Source organism: Mustela lutreola, chromosome 4 (genome assembly GCF_030435805.1).
Source record: "Mustela lutreola isolate mMusLut2 chromosome 4, mMusLut2.pri, whole genome shotgun sequence".
In the NCBI taxonomy this organism is placed as follows: Eukaryota; Metazoa; Chordata; class Mammalia; order Carnivora; family Mustelidae; genus Mustela; species Mustela lutreola.
Genome location: NC_081293.1, coordinates 34,629,182 through 34,642,606, shown reverse-complemented (window position 1 = coordinate 34,642,606; position 13,425 = coordinate 34,629,182). Strand labels below are relative to the sequence as shown.

At 37.2% G+C, this 13,425-nt stretch overlaps 1 protein-coding gene across 9 annotated transcripts in view; it reads right to left on the bottom strand.

Moving 5' to 3' along the window:
* CPEB3 (cytoplasmic polyadenylation element binding protein 3) overlaps positions 1 to 13,425 on the bottom strand; it is a 197,595-nt gene that overhangs the window by 88,653 nt on the left and 95,517 nt on the right. For 7 of the 9 annotated variants that reach the window (XM_059169456.1, XM_059169454.1, XM_059169462.1 and 4 more), the window contains one exon: positions 2,350 to 2,373. The exons of the other annotated variants lie outside the window; for them this stretch is intronic. In XM_059169456.1, the coding sequence (XP_059025439.1) occupies positions 2,350 to 2,373 (24 nt within the window). The remainder of the gene's footprint in view (positions 1 to 2,349; positions 2,374 to 13,425) is intronic. 9 annotated transcript variants of the gene reach the window in all.

Here is a 13,425-nt window from a genome sequence, read left to right as displayed (position 1 = left end):
ATGGAGGGCACGTATTGCATGGAGCACTGGATGTCGTGCATAAACAATGAATTCTGGTACACTGAAAAGAAATTTAAAAAATTAAAAAAAAATTCCATTGAAGAAAAAAAAATATGATGCCCAGGCACCTGGGTGGCTCAGTTGGTTAAGCATCTGCTTTCAGCTCAGGTCATGATCCCAGGGTCCTGGGATTGATTCCTCCATCAGGCTCCTTGCTCAGTGGGGCGCCTGCTTCTCCCTCTGTGTCTGCCTGCCACTCTGCCTGCTTATGCTTTCTCTTTTTCTCTGACAAATAAATAAATTCTTTAAAAATATATATGACGCCAAACTCTGGTCTGCATAGATATAGGATGTTACTTCAAAAACAATAAACATTTAATAAGAGCTAATTATATGTAGGCACAAGATACAACTGTCTTCAATGAACTTATCTCCAGTTGAAGAATCAGAGCATACAGGAAAAACAAGAAGTAAAGGCAGCAGAAGCAGAGGAAAAGACTGCCTGCAAAGCCACTGAGCAAGGCTTCATGGGAGAGATAAGGCTTTTTGGCTTAAATGCACAAACCAAGGATAGGCGTTAGGTAAGTAAATGAAAGGAAGGGAGGCCAGTACATGCATGCAATGGCCAGACTGTGGGAAAGTACAGAGACTAGTTAGGGGACGGTGAGGTGAGGAAAATAAAGATGATGAGGCCGGTGAAACAGGGAGAAGGCAGACGATGGAGATCCTGAATGGAGGACAACGACTTGGACTAAATGATGTTTCAGAAAGAAAAAAACAAAAGAAGTGAAAAACAACAGAAATGAAAAGGGAAGGATGAGGCCCAAGACACTAAAGGAAAAATTTCGACAAGATGTGGTAACTGATCAGTGTGTAAGAAGACGAGAGGCTAGTCCCTGCTATCTACCTTCCAGATGGTGTCTATTTGCTGTGTAAATCTGTCCATTCCTTACTCCTTCCCAAGAGTAACCAATTTTCTAGCAACATGAAAAATTATACGTATAGTACAAAATGATTTTCAGTAGTAGTATTGCCTATACTTTCAATTAAAAAACAGTAAGGTTAAAAATATTAAATGCAATTTTTTCCATAGCTTAAAAATAACCAACTACACAAATATTTTTTTTCACCATGATTTGAAAACAAAACTGACTATATGATTCCACCATGAAAGAAGTTTTGAGTAGTAATTTGAATACATACTAGATTCTGCCAATTTTCATCCACTCAACAAATATTTATGGTAGAATAAATAAGAAAATACTATGAACTTGGGGTGCCTGGGTGGCTCAGTTGGTTAAGAGTCCAACTCTTGGTTTTGGCTCAGGTCATGGTCTCAGGACTGTCAGATTGAGCCCCACATTAGGCTATGTGCTCAGCACAGAGTCTGCTCATCCCTCCCTCCCTCCCCCTTTACTCCTTCCCCAACTCTCCCTCAAATAAATAAAAATAAAATCTTTTTTAAAAAAGAAATGAAAGTGAGTACTTTCAAAGCAACTTGTGTGGAATGCTTTTAGTGTACATCAATAGGGTTTTCTCTCCCATTTTTTACACTATAATTTCACTAACAATCTTAAAGTTAGACAAGATTGGTTTTACTACTTCATGATTTACACATGATACCAGACAGAAGTAATAAAGCAGTGATTACAACCTAGGTCTTTGATCCTAAGTCTCATATTCCTTTGAAACACTACATTAGGTTTATCCTACTACTTGAAAAAGTTATTTGAATGAACTACAGATACCGAAATGAACAGCATTACACAAATAAAAGCAACATTATTTTGTTCGGGTGTGATCAGGAGAGAATGCAAGTTTTATGGGGCTTAGAGCCTATATATGTTGGGGATCCACATCAAGAAAATGAACACAAAGATAAGGTTAAGAGTTTGGAGGGGGTCCCCTTGAAACTTAGGCTTCTTTAGCTTCAAGGTAAATCTGCCTCTGGATATAACACAGAATTCACCAGTCAACCTATCAAGATCAAGAATTGCCCTCTAAGATCTAACTTTTGCCTTCTAAGTAGCATGAAAAGAACACTGCAGATAAAGGACAAAAATATATGTATGCTTGGCCTTTATTCTCTCAAGATCATTCATAATAAACCATGTAACAAAAATTTCCAGGTAGAAATAATCTTTGTTATGTCTTTATTAGGATTAAAAGAACAAACTACTAACTACCAACAAAAAATAACTATAATAAAAATGAGGAGATTTTGCTAAAATAAGCTAGAACATCATACCATATAATAATTATTGTTTTACACACACACGATATAAACACGCACACACTCATATTTACTCACAATTTGGCAAGCAAAAGATCTCATTAAAAAAAATTTACCTCGTCTCCGCCCATAGCTCCTGGCTGCATGTAAACACAGAAGAAAACCATGGGTATCTGTATCAAAATGGTGAATTTAGAAATAAAAAAAATATTCACATAAACCTTTTCTAAGTATTTTCAGTATTAATTAATCTGGAGATACTGTTCAACTTGATGGCAGAGATACTATATTTTTAAAAAACCTTTATGAAGCACAAGTTAAAACACAATCTTTAAAGAGAAATTCACCTGGATAAGGCAGCCACTGGAAAAGATACAATGGGTGCTTAAGTTATACAGTTTTATAAGGATTTATGTTGTGGTCCATTATCTATATCAAATATAGATAAATAGAGTTCTTTTCAATTTTTTTTCTAATTTATAAATCTTCATTTGTGCTATATATTATCATTAAACATCATTTTAAAGAAAATCCATTCATTCTAAATTCAAAACTGTAGCACGTGGTAGTGATTCTGAATTTCTTCACGCATGCGTGCACACATACCTACACACACACACCTCATAAGTACAGTCACCTGAAAAACTACATAGAAATTTTATACATAATTAACTCTGGTTTTACAAAATATGTTTGCATGAAAATTTCAATGAAGCTTCTCATGATCTCCCAATTTACTTTCCATACTGTAACACAGATAGGGAGAAAGCAACATCTTTTCACCTAAGAAGTGAACTGAAAAAGTAGAAAGAGATTAAGGTACTAGATACCCAGGTCAGGATGAAAAATAGAGAGAGTGCTTTGAAGATATTCTTCCCTTTCAAAACTCAAGGCCCACAGAACACATTATTACAACATTTAATAGAGTTAGGCTATGGTATCAGACATAAATTGCTAGGAGATCCAGTCATCTAAAACAACTTTCTTTCTTTCTTTTTTTTTTTTTTAAGTAACTTTCAAAGTAGAAAGTTTTTGAAAAATTTGAAACCTCAAGATCTATCAAATAAATGAGAACTTTATTTAATTCATTTTTTAAAGCATGACATGTTATAATATTAGCTTAACACAAATCAAAACAAAAAAATAAATTTGTGATGACATATGCATTATAAGGTAGTACTGAAGAAAAATATTTCCCTCCTAGAAAAAGAATTCTAGGGGCGCCTGGGTGGCTCAGTGGATTAAGCCGCTGCCTTCGGCTCAGGTCATGATCTCAGTGTCCTGGGATCGAGCCCCGCATCGGGCTCTTTGCTCTGCGGGAGCCTGCTTCCTCCTCTCTCTCTGCCTGACTCTCCGCCTACTTGTGATCTTTCTCTCTGTCAAATAAATTAATAAAATCTTTAAAAAAAAAAAAAAGAAAAGAAAAGAAAAAGAATTCTGACTTTTCAGTTAGAAAATTTGAATATTAGTTGGCCAATCTCATCTTCTGCTAGTCCCCTCTTTTCTTCAGACAGCATACCCTCACCTTCACACATTTGGCCTCTTCACTTTCCCATTACATAAATAATAAAAAGAATTTTCCAGTTCAAGCTCTACTTTCCCCTTAACTCCTTCCATCACTATAATTCTCAATTTAAAAAAACATAATCCCTTCTGAATTTACATAGCAGTACTGTTTACATCACTTACAAAAGGAACATACTACAGAAAAATTAAGGAGCTTTAATACTTTTCATTATGTAGAGCCTGGAATTCATCTCCCCACAGAATGTATAATAAATGGTAGTTGGTTTCCGAGTTTGGCCCCCCAAAAGCTTACTACATTTATAATAATATGAGTGGGTTAATACTAATGGACAACACATAAAAAGAGATTAAGTATGGGGGCACCTGGGTGGCTCAGTCAGTCGAGCAACCGACTCTTGATTTCAGCTCAGGTATCGACCCTATGTTGGGCTCTGTGCTCAGTACTGAGTCTGCTTGGATTCTCCCCCTCTGCTCCTACCCCTGCTTGAGCTTTCTCTCTCTCTCTCTTTCTCTCAAATAATACATAAATAAATAAAATCCTTAAAAGGAGAGATTAAGTATGTTGTGATATCATCTCTTTATTTCTCTGTCCCTTCTCCCATTCCCATGCCCAATGATGTCATGCTGCCCAACACCCCCACTGCAAACTTTTTTTAAGAGAGGAAATAAAACATTCTGTATTTCAAAATTACTCATTTCTCTCCCAAACAATAAATTCCCATTCTTTGATTATATCTGATTTTTGGCCAGATGCTCAATGAAAAAGAATCTGATTACAATTCTAAGGTACAAATGACTCATCAGACCTTAACACCCTTAAAAGATAAATGAGAATGCTGTTCAATAGAGTGTTCAACTGCCAAATTTTCAGATAATAGAGAACATGAAGTGAATTGATCCAGTCTCGGGGGTGAGAAGGAGCATCCTGAGTTGGGGAAGCAAGATTCGCAAAAGACATACTTGGGAGTTTTAGTCAAAGCTTCCTTAAATAGTTCATGATTTTGATGTTTTTTTTTTCTTTTTCCATTTCTAATTAAATACAGTAAATTGGCTCACATCAGCCTGGTGACTGATATGGGGGCAAGATAACATATGGAATAGGCAGTCAATTTAAAGTGATGACATGAGATGCTTCAGTTTGCTTTCATCATTCATTGTGGAATTTAATTATGTGCTACCTTGGTTCTAACTTCAGTATTTTATCCCTATGGTGATTATTATTATAGCAGCTACCACTTAAGTGGTATGTACGTGCTATGTACCAGAGCAGTTTAAATGCTTTACATGTATTAATGCCATTTGATACACCTGATAACTATGGCATAAGAATTCTTATTAGCCTCTTCTTAATAGATGAAGAAAATGGGACACAGAACTAGGTAACTTGCTTAAAATCTTACAGTGAGGAAGTGGTGCCTTTGGAATATGAATCTAAGCACTCTGGCCCCAGAGTTCACACTTGCAACCACCTCACTGTACTGTTAAATTCCTAAAGGGCAAGGTCAATATCTTGTATTCCTTTTAATATCCTGTCATGTACCTGGTAGAATGCTCTGTACCAACCCGGTATTCAACTAATGCAGGTTGTTAGCTGAATGTGTAATCAAGGGAAGGAGTAATACACACCTTTAGAATGTATGACATCTCTGTTGGTGATTAAAAGTTTGCTCATATGAAGGCCACTTGCAAACAGACTAATTAGAGTCAAACTCCGCCATAAGGGAAAGGTAATGAAATGAACACCATGGAGAGAAATTTGGGAGAATAAATATAACCTTTTTTTAAAAGATTTTTAAAAAAATTTGTTTGACAGAGAGATCACAAGTAGGCAGAGAGGCAGGCAGAGGGGGAGGGGGGAAGCAGGCTCCCCGCTGAGCAGAGAGCCCCACTAGGGGCTCAATCCCAGGACCCTGGGGTCATGACCTGAGCCGAAGGCAGAGGCTTTCACCCACTGAGCCACCCATGTGCCCCAAGAACAAATACAACTTTTAAACAAGAACACTGGGCACATAAACTTCTATGAGTTGGCACAAAATCATTTCACATAAAAAAGGGAGGAGTAAATCTAATTCCATCCGCATAATACATCCTATGCTAATATAGATTTATACCAGATATAAGATATATTTTCAAAGTCCTAAATAGTTCCTCCAAGAACTTTAATTCTTATTTGTCAACCATCATCATCATTACAGATAAAATTCATTTTGCCATTTCATATGTATTACTTTCAGTACTCAAAAAATTACATTTAATTTTTACAAGTCATGGTAATGGTTACCCTTGGGTAGGGGTATTAACCAGAATAACCCTGAGTGGGGGTTCTGGGGTGTTGCTAATGTTTTGTTCTTGATCTAGGTACAGGTTATATGGGTGTATTCAACTTGTAAGAATACATAAAGTTACATATTTATAATTTGTGCATTGTTTGAAATGTATGTTATAGTTTAATAAAAAACAAAATATCACAAATCTTTTAGATCATTTCACTAAGATAAAAGATTATAAGATTAATGTAGAAAATTCATAATGCTAATATTTACAGTCTTTAAATCATAAATCTGAATTTAAAATTGAAAACATTAAGGATTTTTTCATCCATCACAATAAATATAAAAAGGTATATGTACCAACTATGGAAAGAACAAAGATGCCCTTCAACGGACGAATGGATAAGGAAGATGTGGTCCATATACATCAGAAAGGATGAATACCCAACTTTTGTATCAACATGGATGGGACTGGAGGAGATTATGCTGAGTGAAATAAGTCAAGCAGAGAGAGTCAATTATCATACGGTTTCACTTACTTGTGGAGCATAAGAAATAACACAAAGGACATGGGGAGATGGAGAGGAGAAGGGAGTTGAGGGAAATTGGAGGGGGAGATGAACTATGAGAGAGGAGGGGGAGATGAACTATGAGAGACTATGGACTCTGAAAAACAATCTGAGGGTTTTGAAGGGGCTAGATTTCTTACTGTGACAGAAAGAAGTTACAAGGCAGGGGTGGGAGGGGGAAGTTGGGTAGGCCTGGTGGTGGGTATTATGGAGGGCACATATCGCATGGAGAACTGGGTGTGGTGCTTAAACAATGAATTCTGGTACACTGAAAAGAAATTTAAAAAATTAAAAAATTTTTTAAAAAGGTATATGTAGTTTACAGTGCAATATGCAGAGGTATTCTAAAAATAAGTTTACATGATCAATGACTAGTACATTGTGAATGATACTTTCACATAAATGTTATGGTTTATTAGGCATATGAGGCAACAAAATAAAATGGATCATCTGTTACTCTTTACGGCTTAGCCTACACTGGGTCTTAAATGGCTGTACTCAATACATGTGATTCCTTAAGAGCACGTTATGATCTGATTTTAAAATCTAAACTAATTCTTCAGCTACATGGATTCAAGCAGATTTCCTGAAGTTTCTCTCAGCAAAGTAACAACATAAACAGATTCTACCACAGAAGCTCAAAAATGACAGAAGGAGAGAGAGACAGAGAGAGGGGAGAGAGGGAAAGGGAAAAGGGACAGAGAAAGATCTCTATTCTACTGTGTATTAAAGTAGCTTGCAACATTTCAGAAACTTAAGCAGAGTTCCTGGGATGCTGTATGGATGTAAAACAAGTGAACAAGATATAAAGACCTTAGTACAACATTTTACTAACTGGCTTGTAAATACCTGCCAATACCTGACTGTTAAAAGTCAACTGGAGGAACAAATTGTTAACTACTTTTCTTGTAATAAAATCAGTTTCTTAAAAACACCTTGTAAACTTGGGGCACTTGGGTGGCACAGTCAGTTAAGTGTCTGACTCTTGATTTCGACTCAGGTCATGATCTCAGGATTGTAGGATCAAGCCCCACATCAGGATCCACATGGGGCATGGAGCCTGCTTAAGATACTCTCTCCCTCTGCCCTTCCCCACCCCCCTTAAAAACAAAAACAAAAAATAAAACCTTGTAAACTTATGTTTTTGAATACCATTTCAGTATACAAAATTAAATTCTATTCAAACCTCTAATGGTCCCTTTCAGTTTCCATCTAAGTATTAGTCATGCAAAAAATTCCACCAAAGGGGCACCTGAGTGGCTCAGTCACTTAAGCATCTGACTCTTGGTTTCAGCTCAGGTCATGATCTCAGGGTCATGAGATCACGCCCTGAGTTGGGCCCTGCACTCAGCACAGACACTGCTTGAGATTCTCTCTCTTTCTCCCTCTGCCCCTCCCTCTGCCTTTCTCTAAAAGAAAGGAAGGAAAGAAGGAACAATGAAAGGAAGGAAGGGGAGGGAGGAAGGGAGAGAGTGAAGGAAGTAGGTCTTAAAAGAAATTCCACCTAAGATGGGTTAAGATCTTAAAATTAGTGCAAAAATACCCCCAATCCCTAATTAGATTATCTTCCAAAGAGCAGGAGTGATGGAGTTTGTCCCATAAATGCTCCTCCTCTATCTTTGTCTTTATAATGGCGGGGAAGACACTTTTAGCCCAGTAATTCCCAAATATGGCAAATTATAATTGAAAAGTGATCAATTTTTCTACAAACAATATGAACTTAATGAGTAAAGATGATTCTTGAAAAGATGGGATATATTTCCAACTGTTATATTCACATAAAGTGAATATAAGGAACACAGGAACACAAAAAGGCCATGGAAGGTAACAGCAAGAAGGCAGCCTTCCACCAATCAAGGAGAGAGGCCTCAGGAGAAGCCAACCCTGCCAGCACCTTGATCTTGGATATCCAGCCTCCAGACTGTGAGAAAATAAATTTCTGTTGTTTAAACCATACAGCCTATGCTATTTTGTTATGGCAGCCCTAGTAAAGTAACACACCAGTCCATGGACACTTGGAAACCCCTTACTCTTAATTTAGTAAGACTGAAGAGCCAGTATTTCAAACCTATAAAGTCCCTGAAAGTATTTAGAAATTCCCTTTAGAATTTCTACAATTTTGTCATCCTTTAAGGAACTTCTCCAATTTTTTTTTCTTTTATTTCATTATGACTACCACAGCACTATTGTTTTCTATAAATCTTTATACTGCTATTTTATAATAGGCATTTTTGTGGATAGGTCAGAAAAATTTCATTGTCATTAACAGCATATGAAACTGTATCCTACATCCTAAACAACTAAACTTTTGCAATGTTCTGCTCCACTGCTTACAAAATCTTATAGGAAACCTACAGATTTTAATATTGCAATCTCACAAACAAAACAGGAATTCCTTCTTTAACCAATACAAAGGTGTTCTACCTAGTTCAACTAGAATACCTTAAAATCAAGAGTTAAAAGACTAAGGAGACTCACTTCAGCCTCTTCCAGTCTTTTTTTTTTTTTTTTTTTTTTTTTAATGCAGAACTCTCTCTCCTCCAAAAGCTGAGCCCCAACAGATGTGAGATATTTGTTCCCCAAAGCATTACAACCTGTCACGTATCTTTCCCCCACAATGGCCTTTAAAGTACCTCCTTGGATGTTGGGTTTCCACAGAACATGATTAGAAAACTAAAGATCTACACTCTATGGTAGGACCATTCTTACTAGGTAGAAAGTTCTTCCTAAAATGTACCTCTCTACTATCCTTAACCACAGATCCCAGCCTAATCCTACTTTTATTTGAGGGTCAGTTTTCAGTTTTCTCTTTTCTATAAAGAAAATATATTTAGCTACTCTCCATAAGAAATTGTTTTCCATAACCCATATCATCTTGAACATTCTCCCTTGGATAAACTGAATTTTCCAATAACACAACACTTGTCTTTCCCAAGCCTCTCATGGGAGACATCCAAGAACCTTCACCATCTGACCCCTAACTACTTTTCAGATCCTCATTCCTATTTTTTTATAAGCCTTTTGTTTTTTTTAATTTTTAATTTTTTCCCATTTTATTTTATTTCTTTTCAGTGCTCCAAAATTCATTGTTTATGCACCACACCCAGTGCTCCATATACCCATCACCAGGTTCACCCATTCCCCACCCCCACCCCTCCAAAACCCTCAGTTTGTTTCTCAGAGTCCACAGTCTCTCATGGTTTGTCTCCCGCTCCGATTTCCTCCATCTCACTTCTCCTCTCCACCTCCCAATGTTCAAATTCTCATTCCTATTATTCTACAAATCAGACCTATATATTCCAGTCACACCAATTCAACCAACTCTTCCCATAGTATCAATAAAATGTAAGGACTTTTCTGTTCAGCATAAGAATCTAAATATTCATGTCTTGACACGTATTCTTCTCTGAACGTAAGAAACCCCTAACCCCCTGGTCCATTTCCACCCACTATTATTTTTCTCCCATCTTGTTCAAAATATAAATTTAAGTCTTCTCTATACCATCTTGCAAGATCCATGCATACTGAGTATTAAGTTAGTTTCCAAAGTATATTTACCATATAGGTTACTTATAGAATCTCAAATGTGATGTGTTATCAAAGTAATCACTTTAGAATTTCTAAGCCCATTTCCTAAATTCCTCATGAAAACAGAAAAAAATAAATCAAAATCTGTTTGTCTAACAAGACTTCTCTGGAAATAAACCTAAAGAATCTCTGCATTATACTGCTATCCCTGCTTGGAGAAAGTGGGGCATCGACCTCTACTCACATCAGGTGATGTTCATGCACCTTCACATCTGTAGCCTAATGGCATTCCACTGTGAGTAACTACCACCTCACTTTCAGTAGAACTTTACTCAATGATAGAATAAATGCCCCCCCAACCAAAAAAGGGAAGAAATCAAGAAAAGTCCTGAGAATTCTAATCACATGACACAGTATTTTATATTTTACACAGATCAATCTGTCCAAATCAGGTAAGGCCTCCTATAGAAGTATGCACCCAAATATTTGGCATATGTTCTCAAAATCCATTGTCTCTGAACCACTCTGTCAAAATCTGATGAGGTTTCTCCAAACTTTATAGAAAATTCAATTTCTAGACTGTTCAGGATAAGTAATACTTGTTAATCCTACATTTTTGAACTCCAAAATAATGTATGGAACTAAAGAGAAAAAAGGAAGTGTGAATAAAATGGGTACTAATGTGCTCAGGAGCCTAAGCAGAATCAAAGACCCAGCCCCTTGGTCACTATTCCTTGTGTTCTCTTTATGAACAAGGCTTTTCTCATGTGGGAAGGAGGGTTCCTTCATGGAAGAAAATTATGGAAAGGAAATAACTTGAGAATTTGGGAAGAGCTCCAGCAACATGGAATGCTGCTCATTCAACTCACCCCTGCCTTGACCTTCGCTTCCTTGAGCTTCCTTTTCTGACCTGGACTTGGGAAAACCTCAGTGAACAATAAAGGCAGAGCATGCTCCAAGAGGGAAGAAAGAATAGAAGGGAATGCAGAGCATAGTCCTTATGCTACTTAATTCCTTCATGCTCAGATAAAGACAGATGTCGGCAAGGAGGGGTGGCACTGAATGTCCCAAGAGGTAATTTTTTTTTTTTAAGATTTTATTTATTTGACAGACAGAGATCACAAGTAGGCACAGAGGCAGGCAGAGAGAGAGGAAGAGAAGCAGGCTCCCCGCTGAGCAGAGAGCCCAATGTGGGGCTTGGTCCCAGAACCCTGGAATCATGACCTGAGCCGAAGGCAGAGGCTTTAGCCCACTGAGCCACCCAGGCGGCCCCCAAGAGTTAATTTTTAATTGTTCTTTTCCCTCCACCCCTTGCTCACTGCTCACAGCCAAGTTTCATCCCAAATCAATTAAATTACAGTCTCTGGTGTGATGTCAGAGGTATTTTCTATATTTATTCCCATTTTGACTGTATAGCTGGGATTAAGAATTACTATTAACTCTTAAATTTCACATGACTGAAATCATATGGTATTTGTCTTTCTCTGACTGACTTGTTTCACTAAGCATATCCTCTATTTCTAGCCGTATCATTGCAAATGCAAGATTTCATTCTTTTTGATGGCTGAGGAATATTCCATTGTGCACATACATGTATATGTATATGTATATGTATATGTATCTCCAACATCTTTATCCATTCATCTGTCAATGGACATCTGGGCTCTCTCCATATTTTGGCTACTGTGGACATTGCTGCTATAAACATTGGGGTACATGTGCCCCTTCAAATCACTATGTTTATATCCTTTGGATAAATACCCAGTAGTAAAACAGATGAACATAGAGGAAGGGAAGGAAAAATAAAATAAGATGAAAATTGAGAGGGAGGAAAACTGTAAGAGACTCTTAACTCTAGGAAACAAACTGAGGATTACTGGAGGGGATGTGGGTGGCGGGATGGGGCAACTGAGTAATGGACACAAAGGAGGGCGCATGATGTAATGAGGACTGGGTGTTACATGCAACTGATGAATCACTAAATTATATCTTTGAAACTAATTAAAAAAGAAAAAGAATTACTGCTAACTCAAAAAGGAAAAAAGGGAGACTAGGGGGGAAAGAGAAAAAAAGCAGAGCCTAACATTTGTTAGGTGTGTACTTCTTGCCAGATCTGGGAACAGAAGCATTGCAACCTTCACCTTACTATTTGTAAAGAAGGAGTTAATAACTACATTTAAAATAAAAGACACAGGTAACTTGTCTAAGGTCACAGAGCAAGTAAGTGATGGATCTAGGATTTACATTCAGATTGTTTGCCCACCACCCACTGCCCCCCACAAACTTCATTATTTCCACTTACATTAGGGAGAAAACCCCCTTTGGTTAGATATAAAAGGTGTAAGTAAGCAGAAGATAACAGAGTAAGTTTCACCTACTTAACTTTACCCAGGGGTCATCCATATACTAAGTTTTTGTTCAAGTCTCAGACTCCCTGTTGGCACATACTAAAAGTCTGATTGGAAGGGTGGTTAAATTCCTGCCCTTGACAAGGGAGACTATGTTCTGAAAGTAAAACTGATCACTCTTGGAAATGCACTCATTCTCCACAATCAATAAAGAATTATTTAGCTAATGTTACTAAAGAAGCTAAATGAAACCTAAGTGATTACTTAGGAAAATCCAAAAGAGTAGAAGTCATACTAGAGTAAGGGGCTGGGTGGCAGAATAATCTTTATGTCCAAGCCATAGACATATGGTTGGTTGGAGGAAATCAGCAAGTTCTTTCACCTTATTCAGAAAATGAAGATACTGCCATGTTTTAAACAAGGCTGCAATAAAGATGAAATGAATGACCATGATTCTCAACTTTTCTATCAAAGTGCCCCCAAAGCAGAGGGAAATAAGTCACAGAGCATTCTTAAATCTCATTAAGATCTCAGGATACCCTTTGAAGTTGTCAGCTTTATCTTAAAAATTGTCTATCAATTTCATATATGACTCTATCACATAACCCATGTTTTGTTTGGATAAGAGAACTGGTGTTCAGGAAAGTAGATTTTGACCATGTCCTGGCAACTCATTACATGCATTACAACTCATTACATCTAAGAAAGCACTTTGTAAACTGTATATCTTTATAAAGGAACTCAGGTAGACTGGATATTCTCTAAGGCTGTTAAACTGTGCTTTTCACAGTTTCTCTGAGCTATCTTTCCCTGTCTTCTGGTCTCCAATACTGAGTACCTACTGAATAGGTTTGGCACTGCACTTGAAGCCAGTGAGGAGCTGTGAGTAGAAGCTAGTCTCAGCTCTCTTGAGGCACACATATTAAAGACAAACATTAAATAGTACAACT